The following is a 19990-nucleotide window of genomic DNA, read 5'->3' as shown; positions in this document are numbered from 1 at the left end:
TTCTGCCTGTCTGCTCCACCCCTTTCCTTAACCCTCGCTGTATCAGATTGCCTGACCAGAGGTTTAACTAGAGTAGTGTTTTTCAACCTTTTTACACCCGTGGACCGGCAGAAATAAAAGAATGATTTTGTGGACCGGCAAACTACTAGGACTAAAATTTAAAAACCCCGTTTCTGCCCCATCTCCGCGAGCTCGGTCACCTCAGTAACTATAGAAAAATAGACAAATATAGTGCAAAATATAGACAGCAGATATAAATTCTCAAAACTGACACGTTTTGATCACTACCGGTACATTGAAAATAAAATCATTTTTCCTACCTTTGCAGTCTGGTGATTTCATGAGTCTCTGGTTGTGTTTCCTTCTGTCTGTGTATCCTTTCTTTCTTTCTGCACTCAGGCCCAAGAATTGTCCCTTTCTATTCCCTCCCTCTTTCCTCCCTATGTCCTTACTGCCCCTGGTGCCTCCTTCCCATGTCTTTAGTGCCCCCAGTGCTTCCTTCCCATGTCTTTAGTGCCCCCAGTGCCTCCTTCCCATGTCCTTAGTGCCCCTTCCTGTCTTTAGTGGCCTCAGTGCCTACTTCCCATGTCTTTAGTGCCCCTAAACATAGAAACATAGAAGATGGTGGCAGAAAAGGGCTACAGCCCATCAAGTCTGCCCACTTACCCACCCCCTGTCTATGCCCTAATGACCCAATTTCCTTATCTTGACCCTTGTAGGGATCCCACATGGGTATCCCATTTATTCTTAAAGTCTGGCACTGGAAGCTTGTTCCAATGATCAATCACTCTCTCTGTGAAGAAATACTTTCTGGTGTCGCCATGAAATTTTCCGCCCCTGAGTTTGAGCGGGTGCCCTCTTGTGGCCGAGGGTCCTTTGAGAAAGAAAATATCATCTTCCACTTCGACACGTCCCGTGAGGTACTTAAATGTTTCGATCATGTCTCCCCTCTTCCTACGTTCCTCAAGAGTGTAGAGCTGCAATTTGTTCAGTCTCTCTTCGTACGAGAGACCCTTGAGCCCCGAGATCATCCTGGTGGCCGTCCGTTGAACCGATTCAATTCTGCGCACATCTTTACTGTAATGTGGCCTCCAGAATTGCACACAGTACTCCAGATGAGGTCTCACCATGGCCCTGTACAACGGCATTATGACTTCAGGCTCTCGCCCTAGTGCCTCCTTCCCGTGTCCTTAGTGCCCCTTCCTGTCCTTAGTACCCCCAGTGCCTCCTTCCCATGTCCTTAGTGCCCCTTCCTGTCTTTAGTGCCCCCAGTGCCTCCTTCCTATCTCTTTAGTGCCCCTAGTGCCACCTTCCTATGTCCCTCTCACTGCCTTCCACACTTTGTCCCACCCCCATCCCAGAAGCCAGCCTGCTTGCCTGTCTACCTCTCTCCCTCCCTCTCTGGCCAAAGCCAACCTGCTTGCCTGCCTACCTCCTTCCCTCCCTGCTGCGCAAGAAATAAAAAAAGCCTCCTTCCTTCCTTTCCCCTGCTCTTACTGCCCTGCTGCTGCTAAAGCCGACAGGAAGTCTTCTTTCCAACGTCAATTCTGACGTTGGAGAGGACATTCTGGGCCAGCCAGGCAGGATTGGCTTAACCAGAACTTCCTCTCCGATGTCAGAATTGACGTCAGAAAAAAAGACTTCCTGTCCGCTTTAGCAGCAGCAGGGCGGTAAGAGCAGGGGACCAGGGGAAAGTAAGGAGGGAGGCTTTTTTTTTTGCGCGACAGGTAGGGACAGGAAATGATTGCCTGTCCTGTTGTCCCTGAGCACAGCTTCGGGACACTGTCCCGAAGTTGTGTGTGGGGACAACGTGACAGGAGGTCTGAAAATGGTCACCTTAATCTTGCCAGCCTTGCGCGGAGAGGCAAAAATTTCCTGCGGACCGATACCGGTCTGCGGACCGGCGGTTGAAGAACAGTGAACTAGAGAATTAACAGATGGTTTATAAAAGGGATTATAGTGACTTGGAACAGGTATTCTGTTCTTCTCTGCCATCCCTTCTCTGTTCTGCCCTGCCTGTCTGATCTTAGCACTGGGAACAGAGTTAATGGGCAGCTTCCTTGATTTAGGAATAGGCACATTTGCTTTAGTGGCAGGTTTAAAGCAGATTTTGAACCAGTGACAGAGACTTCCCTGTCACAATATGCATGAGGCAGCTTTGCATGCCTGTCACCTCCATTATATGCAAATCCTGAAAACCCAACTTGTTTTTTTTTTTAAATAATAATTTTATATGATAATTAACAAGCTATACAAGAAAGGAGGGATAGGGGAAATATGGGACAGACATTTAAATACTTGAAAGGTATTAATATACAATTGAAATAGATCTTTTCCAGAGATGGGTATAATGCCCTCTGTCAGCATTCTTGGGTTTGGGACTCAACCTGACAGGAGCCCCCTCCCATGCTAGTTCTTTTGGTCCTTTGTATGTGTGGTTTCTGGTACCTCTACTTGAGGTAAAAGGGTTTTAGTGAGTAAGATTTCCTTTCCTTCTCCCTAGAAAAATCCCAACAAACATTTCTGTGTATTGATTCTCTTAAGAGTCTTTTTGCAAAGCTGCAGTAAACACTAATGTAGTGGTCTTCATTCATTTTTAAGTTGGAGCCACTTAGAATTCTAATGAGCTGAAGGAGAGCCACCAGATATCTTCCCATGTGGATCCATGACATTGCTGACTAGTGGGTGTCAATAACATCCATCCCCACAGTCCACCTTTAAACTTCATTGGAGTACACACTCAAAGTCTGTGAGCTTTTCCAAATGCATTCTTTTTTTATTTCTATTGAGATATACCTTATCCTTCAAGCATGCACATTTTCCTATTTACTTTTCTCTTTCTATCCTGAGCTTGGGTAGAGATGCAGAGAGAACTGAAAACCAAAGGGGTGGCGGACCACAAAAAAATAAACCTAAAATACAAAAAGTGGAAGGGCCACAAATGGGATTAAAGCAGGAGTCCAAAATCAAGCAACTTTATTACAATGAATGAGGCAGCAAAATCCAGATAGAATGGATATACTAAGGATCCAACACAGTCCATGCACTATTTCTTTCACCTCTTTGGGAGGTGGGAGGGGTCAGTGCCAAGTGGGGGTGAGGTGATTTGGACCAGTGGTTATCGGGTCACTTTGGGCATAAGAATAGCCTTACTGGGTCAGACCAATGGTCCATCTAGCCCAGTAGCCAGTCCTCACGGTGGCCAATCCAGGTCACTAGTACCTGGTAAAAACCCAAAGAGTAGCAACATTCCATGCTACTAATCCAGGGTAAGCAGTGGCTTCCCAATAACAGACTATGGACTTTTCCTCCAGGAAATTGCCCAGACCTTTATTAAAACCAGCTATGCTATCCACTTTTACCAAAATCTCTGGCAATGCGTTCTAGAGCTTAACTATTCTGTGAGTGAAAAATTATTTCCTCCTATTGGTTTTAAAAATATTTCCCTGTAACTTCATTGAGTGTCCCCTAGTCTTTGTAATTTTTGATGGAGTGAAATATTGATGTACTTGTACCCATTCTACTCCACTCAGGATTTTGTAGACTTCAATCATATCTCCATTCAGCTATCTCTTTTCCAAGCTGAAGATCCCTAACCTTTTTATTTTTTCCTCATACAAGAGGAGTTTCATCCCCTTTATTATCTTGGGCACTCTTCTTTGAACTTTTTCTAGTGCCGCTATATCTTTCTTGAGATAAGGAGACCAAAATTGAATATAATACTCCAGGTGAAGTTGTACCATGGAACAAAACAAAGGCATTATAACATTCTTAGTCTTGTTAACCATCCCTTTTGTAATAATTCCTATCATCTTGTTTGTTTCATTGGCTGCTGCTGCACATTAGGTAGAAGGTTTCATCATATTGTCTACAATGATACCCAGATCTTTTTCTTGGGTGCCAACCCCCAACGTGGATCCTAGCATCTGGTAACTGTGATTTTGGTTATTCTTCCCTTTTTGACACTGATTCATTGTTAAAACAGGTCTAGCTTCAACTGTTTAAATTGTGCCCTGGATGTATTCTTAAATATTCGATTGTGGCAGAAAAATGTTCAAATCACAAGCCTGCCCAAGTCCCATCCAGACCACATTTCTAATATGGCCCTTGAGATTGAGATGCACTGTGTACAAGCACCGTAGAAATATGTCTAGAAAATAGGTTTTGAAAATAGCGAATTGGAAGAGTTTAGTGAGAAAAACTTCCATTTGTCCCTTTATGCCTCATTTTGCACAGTTTTCATTTCTGAAAATTAGCCTCATAGTTAAGTACATGAATGTGTCAATCATTTATGGCAAATTAAAGAAATGCCCTAAAAATTGGATGAAGTCAAGGGACTAACTCGACATATATACAGTATAGTATACCATTTTGCCCGCACCATTGTTGATGGGTCCTTCCACCAGTATCACACAGAATTGGAAGCTAGGGTGAGGCCATAAGAGAATCTAGATGTTTTTGTACACTGAGTAAGATAGTTTTAGTATGGTGGTCTGTCAAAACAGGCAGGATGAAAAATATGAATTGAGGTGGACAGCTAAAACCTTTCTGAATGATACAGCAAAGAAAAGAATGATTGAATAGATAGTGTTTTTTCAGACTCCCTGGAGTTAACAATGTTTCCTTGAAATGGAAGTGACAGTCATTTATTTTAACAGAAAAGAGGCTTCATCAAGTGTCAGAGAAAAAAAGAGATCTCATCTCAGGAACCAAAGTGCTCTACTTACTGCAACTGGGTAAATTCAGTTCTTTCCTCAGCCACAGTGAGTTTGACTTTTCTTCATTAGAGAAGGTTGCTGTGGCAGAATGCATGTTAATAAATGAAATATGTTGAACTTGTTTCAATAAATTATTGGTAAGACACAATGGAAAGAATAAAAATACCTCTATAAGACAATGATCAACTCTACATATCCTTAAGAGGACAATACCAATGAGAAGCTCGATCTCATAGCAAAAGCAGTCACTAAAGAAATAAAGCAGATCTTTGTTGATAATTATAGAGAAATGAAATTGTTGACAAAAACATAACGCTTACAAGTGAAATAAATCCAATGTCTATAATGCGAACAAAATGCTAGGAATGATTACGAAGGGGATCACGAACAGATCGGAGAAGGTTATCATGCTGCTTTACCGGGCCATGGTGCGCCCTCACCTGGAGTACTGTGTCCAGCACTGGTCGCCGTACATGAAGGGTCCAGAGAAGAACGACCAAAATGGTTAAGGGGCTGGAGGAGTTGCCGTACAGTGCGAGATTAGAGAAACTGGGCCTCTTTTCCCTTGAAAAGAGGAGACTGAGAGGGGACATGATCAAAACATTTAAGATAATGAAGGGAATAGACTTAGTAGATAAAGACAGGTTGTTCACCCTCTCCAAAGTAGAGAGAACAAGAGGGCACTCTCTAAAGTTAAAAGGAGATAGATTCTGTACAAACGTAAGGAAATTCTTCTTCACCTAGAGAGTGGGGGAAAACTGGAAAGCTCTTCCAGAGGCTGTTATAGGGATTCTGTTATAGGGATCCTCCAGGGATTCAAGACAAAGTTAGACAAGTTCCTGCTGAACCAGAAAGTATGCAGGTAAGGCTTGATTCAGTTAGGGCACTGGTCTTTGATCTACGGGCTGCCGTGGAAGCAGACTGCTGAGCACGATGGACCACTGGCAGCCATTCTGATGACGACTCTGCACGGGGCAGGAGCATAGGAAAATCACTCCAGCCCCGCTTCACTGCTACACCACCAGGTAAGGTTCTGGGGATGCAGGAGTGAGGCGGGGGTGGGTCAGAGCCAGCCGAGAAGTTATTCGCGATTTTTCACACTTCGCGGTCTGGCTCTGCACCTAACCCCCGCGAATACCAAGGGAGAAGTGTATCTGGGACAGTAAGGAGATGTGTGTGGTATCTGCTGTTGGTGAAGTCCTGAGGTAGTGGCTGGTGTATGTTGAGAGTACAGCAGGAGTATGATCTGTGGGAATGTGTATATCTAGTAACCATAAATGATTGCAGTCCCTCCAGTGTGCCCAAGAATTTGACTACAGTACAGCTTAATCATACCATACTATGCCAAGTTAATATACAAGGAATGCGCCATTATATTCATCCCTACATTATGTCTAATTACTACTACTACTACTACTATTTAATATTTCTATAGCATTACCAGACGCACACAGCACTGTACCTTAAACACATAAGAGATGGTCCCTGTTCAAAAGAGCTTACAATCTAATTATGAAATTACAGGGTGGACTAGCCTCAGAGTCACACTAACAATACCTGAAAAATGCTAATTTTTAGATTGTTTTCCAAAATTACATTATAGTTGTGTACGGACTGTAGAAGTCTTTGCACAACGCTATCCTTTTGCATAACTGAGACTGCCGATAAAGCACTTTTCCCAAAATTGAGCAACTTATCCAAGTGTTCAACTGGCCACATTCTTTGTTCCATCTACAAGTAAGGCCAGGCTTCAGAATCTCATTCACAGAAGATATGGGCCAGTTATTCCATTGGCAAATTCATGCACTTGTTGAACATTGATTAGCCTCTAGATCAGTGTATCACAAACTGCCCTGGCAGATTCCAGATGTGCCCTGAGATGCTGGCAAGGAGGCGAGGCGCCAGCTGACTGCTCACAGGATGTGCCACTCGCGGCAAGAGGCATTGTATGTAGTCAGTCAGCCATCGCTGGTGCTTCTGCTCCTCCTCCATAGTTCTCCTTCTGCAGCACCCTTCCACGGGCAGTAATAGGAGGCTCAGGGCCACGGCTGGAGGACATCCGTGCATGCGCGGACATCAACGTGATGACATCATGCATGCACATTACATCATCACGTCGATGTCTGCGCCTTTCCGGGTGCCTTCCAGCTGCAGCCCCGAGATTAGTGTGCCGCAGTTTAAAAGGTTTTGCGACACACTGCTCTAGATAAATGCTAACTCACTCTATTTGCAGCCAGAGTTGTACCTGCCACTCCTTCCAACTTAGACCTCTCTGTGATCTGTTTAAAATGTGAAGGTCATTTAGGGCCTCTTCTTTTAAACTGTGTTAGCAGTTTCTAGCGCGGGGAGCCGCGCTGAATGGCCAGCGCCGCTCCCGACGCTCACAGAATTCCTATGAGCATTGGGAGCAGCGCAGGCCATTCAGAAGAGGGGGTTAAAAAATTTCAGGTTATTTGGGAGCCATTAACAAGATCCTGTAAAGATTGAAATTATTACATAGAATAAATATTAATTCCCTTTTGTTCATACATATCCAGGGTGGGGTGGGGGGTAGAAATATTTTATGATTTCTTTTGTTTATGATTAATTGTTGGATATAAGGGAGGGGGGATAATTGATGAAAGCTATAATTTGATGATATAATAAGTAATGTTAAAGTATAAAATGATTGTATTTGTGTTATACTTATTGTGAGTTTTAAAAATATGAATAAAGATTTATAAGCATAGAAGAGGGGATTAATTTTGCTTTGATTCCATGATCTTTCAATTTAGGAATCTGCTGTGTTTATTCTATGCGTTCTTGAATTCGGTGACTATTTTTATTCTCACCACCTTCTGTGGGAGGGTATTCCAGGTAACCACCACCTTTTCTTTGAAAATGTATTTCCTGATCTTACTCCTGTCTACCATCCTGCAGTATCATGAAGAATGTCAGTTGTAGGTGGTGTGCCTGGTGCAGTAGTGGGGGGGGGGGGGAGGCTTTGAGGTAGGATGGATATATGTGGCAGGGGCCAAGGAGAGAGGGGTGCCAGGTGCCTAGCAAGATGTGAGTTCTACTGCTGCTTCTTGTGACCTTGGACCAGCTGTTCACCCTCCATTGCCTTAGGTACAAACTGGCTTGTGCTACTTCTGCAAAAGGAGTGAAATAAGACAAAATTTGATTTGATTTATTAAAACTTGATTAATTGCCTTTCCTCAAAAAGGCAACAGTGCAAGGCACAAATTAAAAAAAAAATGATAAAAGAATGACAAATTATAAGTAGGAGGAGTCTGGTATATAAAGGAAGGGCATCCCAGGAGGGTTGAGGATGAAGTGGAAGATTCAGCGGAACACGGAAAAGGGCACAGTGAGGTTGTGGGTGGGAAGTATCTGCTCTAGGATGAGATTCTGAGGTAGTGGTGCAGATGGGGGTTTGTAAGGTGCAATGGAGGGTTCAGAGGAACAGATTCCATGGCCATCCTTCATTCTCTATTAACAGAGAAAGCCTCCCTACCCCCTCCATCAGCACATAAAGGCAGGTTGGAGTGCTGAGAGGTCAGCACCATAGGCACTCTACTTACTTCCAAAGGTTGCACTGTCCTTCTTTCCTTCAATCTCCATTTAGATAGTTATACGTGTAGGGGGGATGGGCAGTAATGGAAGTGGTTATTGGTATCTTTCATGCTGCCTCATAGAGTCAAGTTTCATGAGATTTCATGGCTCCTACCCCACTGTCATTCCCTGTAATCTAATACATTGATAGACCAATAATAAAATAATTGTAGCCCTTGCTGGACACTCCAGACATTGGCCTTACAAATCTAGTTCTTAATTGGTTTTACTCATATCTTTCGAACAGAGTCAATATAGTTCAGTAGCTACTCTCTCCCAATCCTACTCTTTGAACACAGGAGTAACCCAAGGATCTATCCTCTCTCTTCAATAAATACATATCTTCTCTTCTTACTCTAATTCAATCATTAGGTTCTTAATCCATACTTATATGCTGAAGACATTCAAATTTTAACAAACCTAGATTACAATAACCCCATAATATATCTTCTCTCAACAGTAAAATGTCCCAAATAACAGACTGTCTTGAACATTCTAAACTTAACTCAGATAAGTCCCGTGGACTTATTATTGGTTGTAGAAGCCCCAGATCCCTTCCGAGTGCCATGACTCTACTAGGAACACCAATTGCCTTTGTCCCCTTACTTGAAATTCAATGTGTGTGTGGCACAGTGGCTAGAGTTACACCCACAGCACCCTGAGGTTGTGGGTTCAAATCCCATGCTGCTCCTTGTGACCCTGGGCAAGTCACTTAATTCCCATTGCCCCAGCTACATTAGGTAGAGTGTGAGCCCACCGGGACAGATAGGGAAAAATGCTTGAGTACCTGAATGTAAACCACTTAGATTATAAGTGGTATATAAATACTAAAAATAAATAGACAAAACATTGAGTTTTCAACCACAAATCAATTCTAGTGTTGAAAACTGTTTCTATAAACTTAAACAAATCTATACAGTTTGTCACATCTTTAATCAATCTGTCCTTCGAGTTCTCATCAACTCATTTAATAACAGTAAGTTAGATTATTGGAACACCCTCCTTTATGGCTCCAGAATCAAAGACATATGCTGCCTTAAGAACGTACAAAATATGTCTGTCAACTAATCGGATCCAGGAAAAATGACCATGTTACCCCCTTACTTCGTGAAGAAAACTGCTAACCAGTCTTGCACAGAATTACCTTTAAAAATCTTAACTTTACTTCATAAAACACATCACACAAGCCCACCTCTTGTGACTCATACCTTGCTTACCAACTCAAACTCAGATCTTCTCAAGCAAATAACCTAGTTATTCCATCCTATAGAACCATTTGTTTCCATTTCATACACTCTTTGGAATGCTCTACACCTGTCCTTATGCCTAGAGTGTTCACTTTACAAATTAAAGAGAGACCTGAAAACTTTTCTTTACAGAGATGTCTACCAGACCTAATTACTTTTATACTTATTCCCTTTATCATTTTAATGGTGAGATCCATTCCAATAAATTTTGACGTCTGCTTGACTATAATTACTTCTTTGCTTTTCTTTTTATAAATGTATTTCTTTTCCATTTTACAATTGTATTCTAATAAGTCGCTCTGAATTAAATGTCAGAATTTGGATATGGAAGCTCTTACAGAAGATCAGAGACTATTACACAACTTTTCCTTATGAGGAGGGAAGAAAATTTGGAAGTTAATCTTTAGGGCTCTTATCCTTTGGAAAATATTTACATAAAGTCTAAGGAATATCAGGAATACTGTTAGGTGAATCTGTCCAATGTAAACAGTTGTCTGCTATTCTACTTGATGTGAATGATTAAAATGGTAAATGATAGATTTACATCTAGTGAAATTTATATAAAAATTCAAAAAGGCATAAACAACAACAATAATAATAATAATAATAATAAAAAGCTACAGTTAATGCAATCTGCACATGTTGGAGGTAATTTTATAAGTGACTTGAGTTAGTAAACCAGCATTTTACATGTTCAAATAGGCAGTGATAAAATTGCTTTCTTGGTATATGCATACTGAACTGGCATCTACTTTTATGTGATTATAAGCAGAGGTGTTCTCGTAGGTTGAGAATGAACAGAATGAGGATAAGATCTACACCCAACCCTCCCTGTTTCTTATCTTGCCCACCCCTTTCCTCTTCCTGTAAGTTTTCCTGCTTTTATGTTTCTCTTTAAAAGCATTCCAATGACAGTCTCAAAGGAAGAAGAAGGGGGTGGGTGGGCAAGGTGAGAAAAACAGAGAAGGGTGGGTTGGTGAAAGACATATCTCTCTGTCTCTCACCTACCCACCCCTCCCTGTTTCTTATCTTGCCCACCCCCTACCTCTTCCTGTAAGTCTTCCTGCTTTTATGTTTCTCTTCCTGTATATATACTGATATTTGTAAACATTTGCTTATTTCCGATCTGAAAAAAGGGTCATCTCTGAAAGCTAATCCAAAAAAAATGCATTGTTAGTCCAATAAAAAAGATATCACTTTATTTCCTTTGTTTTATTTATAAATATTAGCTTTAAAAGTAGATTATTATGGTGGCTACCACAGCACTTTACATTTATATTAGATTATTGCTGGACTGTTATGTTGGAGCAGCTTAAAAACTGTCCAAAGACAGTGGTATAAGGGCTCAGGACCACCTAGGGCTTCTTCTCCAGAGATGGAAACTCACGGACATCATCTTTGGATAACGTTTATGCTGATCCAATGAAATGTACTCCACAAGCTGGAAAAAAAATCCATTTTATCTAGGACCAAGGTGTCTGCTAGAATTCTATTTATATTAAAATTAGATCACAGACTCTCTTGGCTGCACTGGTAGATGTTTGAATTTTAATAGATTCTTTGAATGTTGTATCCTGAATTATTCTAGCTAACATTTCTTTGTTTTCTTGATTTTTACTATTATTTATTGAAATAATACTGGATATTTCAGAATAATGTTCCTACTATTTTCACTAACAGATGAGTATTTGTACGATCAATTGAGATGCTAAAATGAAAGATACAAGCTGAATCTAGTTTAGGCTGTAGTGAGAGACTGCAAGGGATGCGGCAGAATAATAGGAGAGGAAAGCCATGCACCCATAAAATGTAAACAATTGGACACTGACCATTAACCCCACCCAATTTAAATCATAATACCCTCAAATACTTCTTTAATATCCTGCAGTTGAAGCCTATAGGGTAGGCGCAAATATCTTCCTATGCAAAACTGTAGTAATAGATGCGGTTTGGAAGCCATTACTGGAATAATTTGGGAAGTAAAAAAGAATTGGTATATGAATGATTGAAGAATGCTTAAATCAAGTTTCAAGTTTATTAAAAATTTGTTGTACACGCAATGTCAAATACTTCAATGCGTATGACAATTAAAAATTGGGAAACAAACAATAAAACAACTTTATACAGATAACCATACAGTATATACATACAAATAATTATCAGAACAAAAGGAAAGGAGGGTGAACTACAATCTTTAAAGAAAATAGAGATACATTTAGGGAGAAAAACAACTGGAGGTTAATAGAAATTAATCTTGAAAGCATGGCTAAACATGGAAAATGTGGAAAAGAGGTAAAGGAGAGTATGACCTATACGTACAGTCTGATTGAAATAAGTATTAGAGCATATGTTTTAATGATAGAAGAATTATGCTATCTATGTCTCAAATGTATCCCTATACAAGTAACTTTTTAAAGAGCTTTTAAATTTTTCTAATGAAGATTCACCACGTAGGTAAATTGGTAAGTTGTTCCAGATCTGTGGTGCTATAACCGAAAAGATAGTAGTTCTCCTAGTACCTATTACTTTTAAAGAAGGGATAGTCAGCAGATGTTGTTCTGTTGATCTTGCGTCTCACTTGAAAAGAAAAACATCTGGGGAATTTACCCAGGTAACTCTTTAATTAGCTAGCCAAAGTCCTTCATAAACTGGTACCGCCTCATTCAAAATGCCCCAGCTAATGTAGAGTAGAGGGGGGATTGCGAGAGCTTAGCTTGCAGAGAGAAAGTATGAAAGCTTAATCTATTTGCCTAGTGGAAGCGATGAATGGGATGACACAATGAGACTTTGCCTAGCCCTGACAAATAATTACTAACAGAATCTTTTAACACATCTTGTCTCTTTTTCAGTCTCTATAAACCACATCAAACAGTCCCGAGTGCAGCAGGATACTACTTTTTCTTGTGCTTGAACGAGAACGCCTGTATAAATGTTTACTGCTGGTTCCTCCCTCATTGATAACATATAGGACCAGAGATTTTTTTTTTTTTTTTGCAAGGGGTGCTCAGTGGTTCTGAGTGCCATCATCTTTTCCATTGCATGCTAACATTGACCCAATTGTCCCCAAGCATTAATGAAATCTCTGAGTACTGCATACCAATTTTGACTTTTTATAGATTCTGTGACTGGATGTAGGGGGCCTGGCTATTGTGGGATACGTGCTTCTGAGATCACCCCGATTTTGATGAATACCTGGCATTGGAGTACCAGCACCTTTTCTGCTGGGGAAAAAATGCACAGTATAGGACTGTAAAAATGAAGAAGGAATAAAATAGCCTCACATAAAAAGCCGCAGGAACCACACAAAACGCAAGACAACAAGCAGAGGAATTGGAGAACCAAATCTAAATTTTATTTTGTCCAGTATCTAGTGACACAGCTGCGTTTCGGCATAAAGATGCTTGCATCAGGGGTTAAGTATCACAGGACCAATTAGGCACAAACACAACCACTGATGAAAAGATCAAAACATTCAGTCACAGGCAACGGAGAAGTAAAAGTACACAGATGGATACATTTTCTGGTCCCATATTTTAAAATTATGAATGCGAATAGTGTGGCACTTCTGTTTCTACTGTTGTTCTATACCTTTAAGACATTGTCCAACCCAGAGGAAGCACTCAACTGCTTGGCAAGCGACAACTGAGATAAAGAACAGGTACCTCCCATGGAAAAGATAGAATCATCACACTCAGACCAGGACTGAGCTATAATTACATAGGCACTCATGTGATTCATTTCTTTCTTAGAAAAAATAAATTACAGCATAACGTCTGAAGAGCAAAGCAAAGCACACTTAATCATGAAGTTGTTTCTTGCTGGTGTCCTTCATCATGGGTTGTGAAAGAAGAAGCTAGGAAAGAAAATTAATATAAAATTTTTTTGAGGTCTTGTATAGAATAACAATGCTTTAGAAAGGAATCCTTGGGGTAACTGCTTGAGTGATTATAGTCCATTGAATTTTGGGGGGATTGACTATATATCTCACTTTCTGCAGTTCTGTCAGTTCTTCAAAACCCTGAACAAATGAGCAAGTGACCAACCAGTGAGAGCTCTGAGATCCTCCAAAGCTGGTTCATTATAAGTTCTTTCTTTTAAGGTAGTCAGACTAGAACAGGGGTGGGCAACTCTGGTCTTCGAGGGCCGGAATCCAGTCGGATTTTCAGGATTTCCCCAATGAATATACATTGAAAGCAGTTCATGCAAATAGATCTCATGCATATTCATTGGGGAAATCCTGAAAACTTAACTGGATTCCGGCCCTCGAGGACCGGAGTTACCCACCCCTGGAGTAGAAGAATATCTTGCTACCATTTTTAAAGTGATGTGTCTGTGTATGGCCGTTTGGTGGGGGATGGGCTGGGGAGGGCTTCAGTGGTTGGGAGGGTGTAGATGGGCTGGAGTAGGTTTTAATGGAGATTTCGGCAGTTGGAACCCAAGCACAGTACCGGGTAGAGCTTTGGATTCTTGCCCAGAAATAGCTAAGAAAAAAAATTAAAAAATTAAAATTGAATCAGATTGGGCAAACTGGATGGATCATTTGGGTCTTTATCTGCTGTCATCTACTATGTTACTATATTATGTTACTATGGAACAATTTACCACTGAACTTGTGATCAATGAAGAGTAAGTTTGTTTAAAAAGGAACTGAAACCTACCCCCTGTTTTACTAAGGTACGCTAACTGATTAGCACACACTAATCGAATTAGCGCATGCTAAACACTAAAGTGTCCATAGACTAACATGCACGTATTAGCGTTTAGCGTGCTAAATCGATTAGTGCGTGCTAATCGTTTAGCACACCTTAGAAAAAACAGGACCCATATTATTTCAGCAAGCTTTTGGTGAATAAGTAGGAATTAAGTTGCATGTTGGTGATAATTACTGTATTGTTTATCGTTATGTAACCATGCTGCAGCCTACAATAAACTTCTCTTAGTGGAAATTTACCACGGACCCAGACTGTAGTTTATCAGGAAGTTGAAAAAAAGGGTGAGAGGGGAAAGGGGTGGGAACAGGGAGACCCAGTTGAGGCCTCCCCAATTTAGTAATTTTTCTTCAAAGAAGTATAACAGATGCTTGTTTGGACTACTTGAGAGACTGAAAAAGAGATTTATAACTGTTATTTCAGAGTATTATTCCATGTACAGTGGTGCCTCACACAACGAACTTAATTCATTCCAGGAGCAAGTTTGTTATGCGAAAAGTTCGTTATGTGAAATGCGTTAAGCGCAGTGACTAACGACTGCCTGCAGTGCCTGCGCGGAAGGATGCAATACATCGGCAGCGATCGTGGAAGCTCGGGTGACTTCGTTGTGTGAAACGAAGTTCGTTGTATGAATCATGACATGAAGTTCGCTGTGCGAGGCGTTCTTTATGCGAGGCACCACTGTACTTTGTTTTGGTTTTTTATGTGTTTTTTTAATTTCAAATTTTAAAGTAGTTACAATACAAGTGACATCAAGATAAAGGTATGAAAACATTCTCAAGCCAACATTTATCACATCATTATCTGTAAGCCCACATCTCGAGGAGCTAACAGAAAAATCTAAAATATATATTAAAGCTGGTATAGAACAATTTACACAGTACCGGGCAGAGCTTTGGGTTCTGGCCCAGAAATAGCTAAGAAGAAGGAAAATTTAAATTAAATCAGTAATTTAAAGAGTGGGTAAGGTTGGGCAGACTGGATGGACCATTCGGGGCTTTATCTGCCGTCATCTACTATGTTACCATGTTTATATTATGAATGTCCTGCTGTAAGCTGACAAGTACACTGGGATTGTGAATGTTATAAATAGTTGAAATAAATAAAATAAAGTACAAGCCATCGAAGCTGTTGCATTTGATTCCTTCACATTTTCTCAGGGTCTTCTTAGTTAGGCCCCCTTTTTTAAGCTGTGTTAGGCTTTTTTTTTTTTTATCACTGGCCACAGCGGTATTAGCTCCGACGCTCATGGAAATTCTATGAGAGTCAGAGCTTTTACCACCGTAGCTGGCAATAAAAAAGCCTAAAGCGGCTTCATAAAAGGGGGAATTAATGAATTACCTTTAGCAACATTCTAACTTTCCTTTGAAACAGATTAGGCAGAAATGTATTCATTCCCTATTCCCCCATGTTCCAATGAGTAGAGGGTGCTGCTTCTGTAAATAAGACCAGGAAGGCAGGAATCTGGCTGAGACTCCAACACCAGATTCTATATATGGCGCTTTGAGCTACGTACACAGATTTTTCCACAGGGCCAATTGGTGCATGCAACTTAATTGACTACCACGTCAATCAGCGCCGATAATTGGGCCATAGCAAGCAATTATTTATTTTTTAAAATTTATATTTTGCTACATCCACAGTTTTGAGTGGGTTACATATTGTCACTAATTGGCAATTATTAGGGGCTCCTTTTATCAAGCTGCGGTAGGCGGTTAACGCACGGAATACCGCGAGTTCAACCGCTTGCCATGCTAGTCGCTAACGCCTCCATTGACGAGGCGTTAGTTTTTGGTGTGCTGCGGGGGTTAGCGTGTGATGAAATGTCCGACGCACTAACTCCCTTGATAAAAGGAGCCCTAGATTTTACATGTGTAAGAATTCTGGTGTGCAGATAGAAAAAGGGGTGTGGCCATGGAAAGATAATAGGCAGGATTAGGGAAGTTCCTACAATGTAGGCACATTGTTATACTGTAGAATTAGGGGGATCCATGCCTCATTTACATGCAGAAATTGTCAACAGGTTTTCATTTGTGTAAAAGAACGTGCCTAAATGATTTAACGGTTCTCGGCACTATGCACTAGTCTATAAATCATGCCTAATTGTAATCGTAGTACTGTATATAGCATAGCGCTGAGTTCTATTTTTTTCACTGCCATTGATAAAATTCCCCCCCCCCATCAGTGCATCTTCTTTAGTGCTTTGGATTTGCATTCTTGCTCGTTTTGCCCATTTGTTCTCCTGCCTTCACAACTTATGTGGCCAAAACGTCTATGTAAGACTTTGCAGATTGTTTTTTTTCATAAAAACGTTTATAAGCACCTCTGGTCGTGCCCTTCAACTGCAAACCGCCAAACGAAGTTCCTGGTTCCACTTCATACCAAGCCACTGAAATCAACTGCCCCCCCCCAGATCAGGACTCCTCAACTTTAGGAAAGCAATAAAAGCACACCTTTTTACCTAACTCCTCCACTTATGACTGACGGATTACAAAGAAATGTATATTGGCACTAGATCATCGGTATGTGGCACGTTAGGATAAAAACTTGTATTGAAAAATCTTGCACTGTAACTGGAAAATTGCAACCTATATTATGTATATTGGTATTAGATCCCTACTAGGGTGTGTCGAGATAGGATAAAAACTTGTATTGAAAAAACTTGTACTGTAATTATGACAAATTATAACCTATTAACTATATATTATGTATGTTAACCTGTAACCCAGTGTCTCTCAGATTGTGTGCCATGGCACAGTGGTGTGTCCCAAAAAAGATTCCATGTGTGCCATGAGAGATTCCAAAATTTTACTTTATTTTTAAAAATGCCCTTCACAAATATACGCTAGAATAGGTGACATGTACGTAAGAGTCTGTCAAAGTAACTTACTTCCTATGGGGAAACTCACTTTGATATACTGTGACCAGACAGGCTCTGCGCCTGCCAGCGTCCCAGTTACGTCAGAAGGGAAAGGGAAGGGTAAAACCAGAAAAGGAGTTTCCAGGATCCGTCCAGTCCCTGATGATAAGGATAATCTCCCAGCTGACCACCAGGGGGAGCCTGATCTGACTGAAAATGTAGCAGGTAGTGAATATGTGGGTCACCACCGGAGGAGCCCAAGAGCTACCTGGTTCCCTACTGACTCAGCTAGGTTAGGGCGTGCCCCTAGGATTCAAAAGCCAGCAGTGGGGAACAAACAGACAGGCAGGCTAGGGAGAAGGTTCAGGTCTTTTCTCCCTGAGGAACTCCCTGGGCCAAACAGGAGCGAGCAAGCCACACCTATGGAGGTACAGGAGGCTGGAGACATTCTGGGTGGAGCATTATCAGAGCTGGAACTCCCGATGGAAATTCAGGAAACCCTGCCTGAAGAAATGGGACCTTTTGAGGAAGCAATGGAGGTTGGTTTTGCCACCAGCTGTAAGCAGTAAAGCTATCACAGTGAGTGGATTTTGGAACTGTTTGTTTTGAGGAAATTGTTTTGATATTTTGGGTTTTTCTTTTTCCTCTTTTGTAAAGCTGGAAGTGTCCCTGGGAAGAGGTTTTCAGTCACCCAGGGCGGGAATTTTGAAGGCTAGTGAAAAGCTGTGTTAAAGCAAACCTAGGCACTCTCCTTTTCCTTGCAGTAGGTTGATAGGCTGCCGGAGGCTTTACTTTTGAGCACTGTAAATTATGTAACAAGTGCACTGAACTCTATTGTTTGGACTGAACAACCTGCTTGGGAGCGGGCTGTGCAAGCTCTGAGGAGAGCCAAACCTCAGAGGTGTAGTAGGCTGTGTGAATAGGAAGAAAGAAATTTGGACTTTATCTTTGAACTGCTTGTTTTTCTTTCTTCCTGAATTTTTGGACTTGTTTGAATTTTTGCCTACTGACCTTTATGTTTCTGATTCATATTATCTTGACTTTTATGTTTTTTTTTGAATGATTAAAATTGAAATATCTTTCATTTACAACCTTTTGGTGAGGTTTTGATTTTGTTTCTGGTTTGGTGTCAGTCCAGTCCTGCAGGGTGACTCCAGGCCGGGTCACACGCTAGTGCTGTTTTTCTTGTAGCCACTGGGAGTGCTGTGGAGCCCCAGTCGGACCACAGTGCTGGTTACAATACGAGCACTTTGGTTTACGAGCATGCTTCTGGAACGAATTATGCTCGCAAACCAAGGTTCCACTGTTTATGCGGTAAAGAGTGGCAATTTGAGGAAATTTAAGAAAATATGGGAATGTTTACTAAAGTTTAGTGACTAACTGTGGATATTACATTAGAGCAAGTTTTAGTAATGTGTGACATTCAAGGACAGAGTTTTTGATAAATTTGTAATATAATGTTTATTGTTTCTTTTTTTATGTTATTCTATTGTATTGATTGTTTGTTTTATATATATAAAACATTTTCAATAAAATATTTATGAAAAAAATAAAAGCACAAAGTCAATTCTGTTTCCAATTTTCTTAGAATTTAGCAGTTAAACGTCATAACTCCTTTCCTCTGCAACGTGATAACTCCTTTCCTCTACAAAGCAGGGCTCAATAAAACAATAATTTTATTAGGTAATATATCGCCAGACTCAAAAGTCTTTATACCAGAGTTTTATGTTTTGAAACTTTGGAGAGAGAAATATGTGCACCTCTCATGTATCTACTTCTATCTTTGCAGAAGAATTTGAAGTAACTATGGAACCACTTTACCACATTTTGGCAGAACTTGAGCAAAATGTCACCTTCAGTTGCCAGTATACCCTGGGGGACAAAGTGAAGCAGGTGACATGGGAGAAGATCAGAGAAGGACAGATGGACATCATGGGTCTTTGCAACCTGTCTGAAGGGAAATATTATGGGGCCAATTACAAGCAGCGCCTTACGTTACACTGCTCCAACCCCATGAACAGCAGCACTGTTGTGATCCAAGAGGTGTCTGTCGCTGATGAAGGGCTTTATCGCTGTTATTTTGATGGAATTACAGGAAACCAAACTTTTCTGATAAGTTTGACTATACATAAAGGTAGGTGCTGGGAACTAAACAGTTTTCTTAATTTCCTGATGTACAGTATACCAATAGGGAATTTTTTTTTAATTATATATTATTCAAAGGTGTTTGTATTTTTTCAACCAGAGGAATTTTTTGTTGAGCAAGTTCCTAGTATTTTCAAATTGTAGTGCTGAAACCACTTGGTTTCCTGTCTGTTGCCTAAACTGTGGCCACAGCTACAGTATATGCACATGTTTCATTTTCCGTTTTGTAAATTCTTCTATATAATCTACTGACTGAATCATAGTGTCTGCTTAAGAGTTGGTATTAATTGTATCTTGTACTGACAACTAATACCTCTTGCTATAGGCAGGGCCAGATTAAGACACTGGCAATCTTGATCAATGCCTGGAGTCCGAATGGTTAGAGATGGGAGCACGGGGACTGCCATGTGTGGCCAGGACTCAGAAGGATAGCATTGTCAATTGTGTAGTTTTTGAAAAGAATCCTATAGATTTTTGCATTAATGTTTGGAAACTGGCATACCGTATTTTCGCGGATATAACGCGCACCCGTGTAAAACGCGCACACGGGTATAGCGCGCAGAAATCACGATGATATGTACAAAAACTTTTGTATACCGCGCTCACGGGTATACCGCGCATGATGCCCGACGCTCCTTTCGCCCGCCCTGACTTTCCGTGCGCTGTCCCGACTCTCCGTTCACCCCCCCTGACTTCCGTGCACTGCCCTGACTTTCC

General features: G+C 40.9%; 1 protein-coding gene across 1 annotated transcript in view; it reads left to right on the top strand.

Annotated features, from left to right (window-relative positions):
- The window catches only part of CD226 (CD226 molecule), a 93385-nt gene that overhangs the window by 36798 nt on the left and 36597 nt on the right, over positions 1-19990 (top strand). The window contains exon 3 of the mRNA XM_033934973.1: positions 18918-19262. Within this exon, the coding sequence (XP_033790864.1) occupies positions 18918-19262 (345 nt within the window). The remainder of the gene's footprint in view (positions 1-18917; positions 19263-19990) is intronic.

This window comes from Geotrypetes seraphini, chromosome 2, assembly GCF_902459505.1.
Source record: "Geotrypetes seraphini chromosome 2, aGeoSer1.1, whole genome shotgun sequence".
NCBI classification, from domain to species: Eukaryota; Metazoa; Chordata; class Amphibia; order Gymnophiona; family Dermophiidae; genus Geotrypetes; species Geotrypetes seraphini.
Note: the sequence above shows the minus strand (reverse complement) of the source record. Positions and strands in the feature narration are given on the sequence as shown.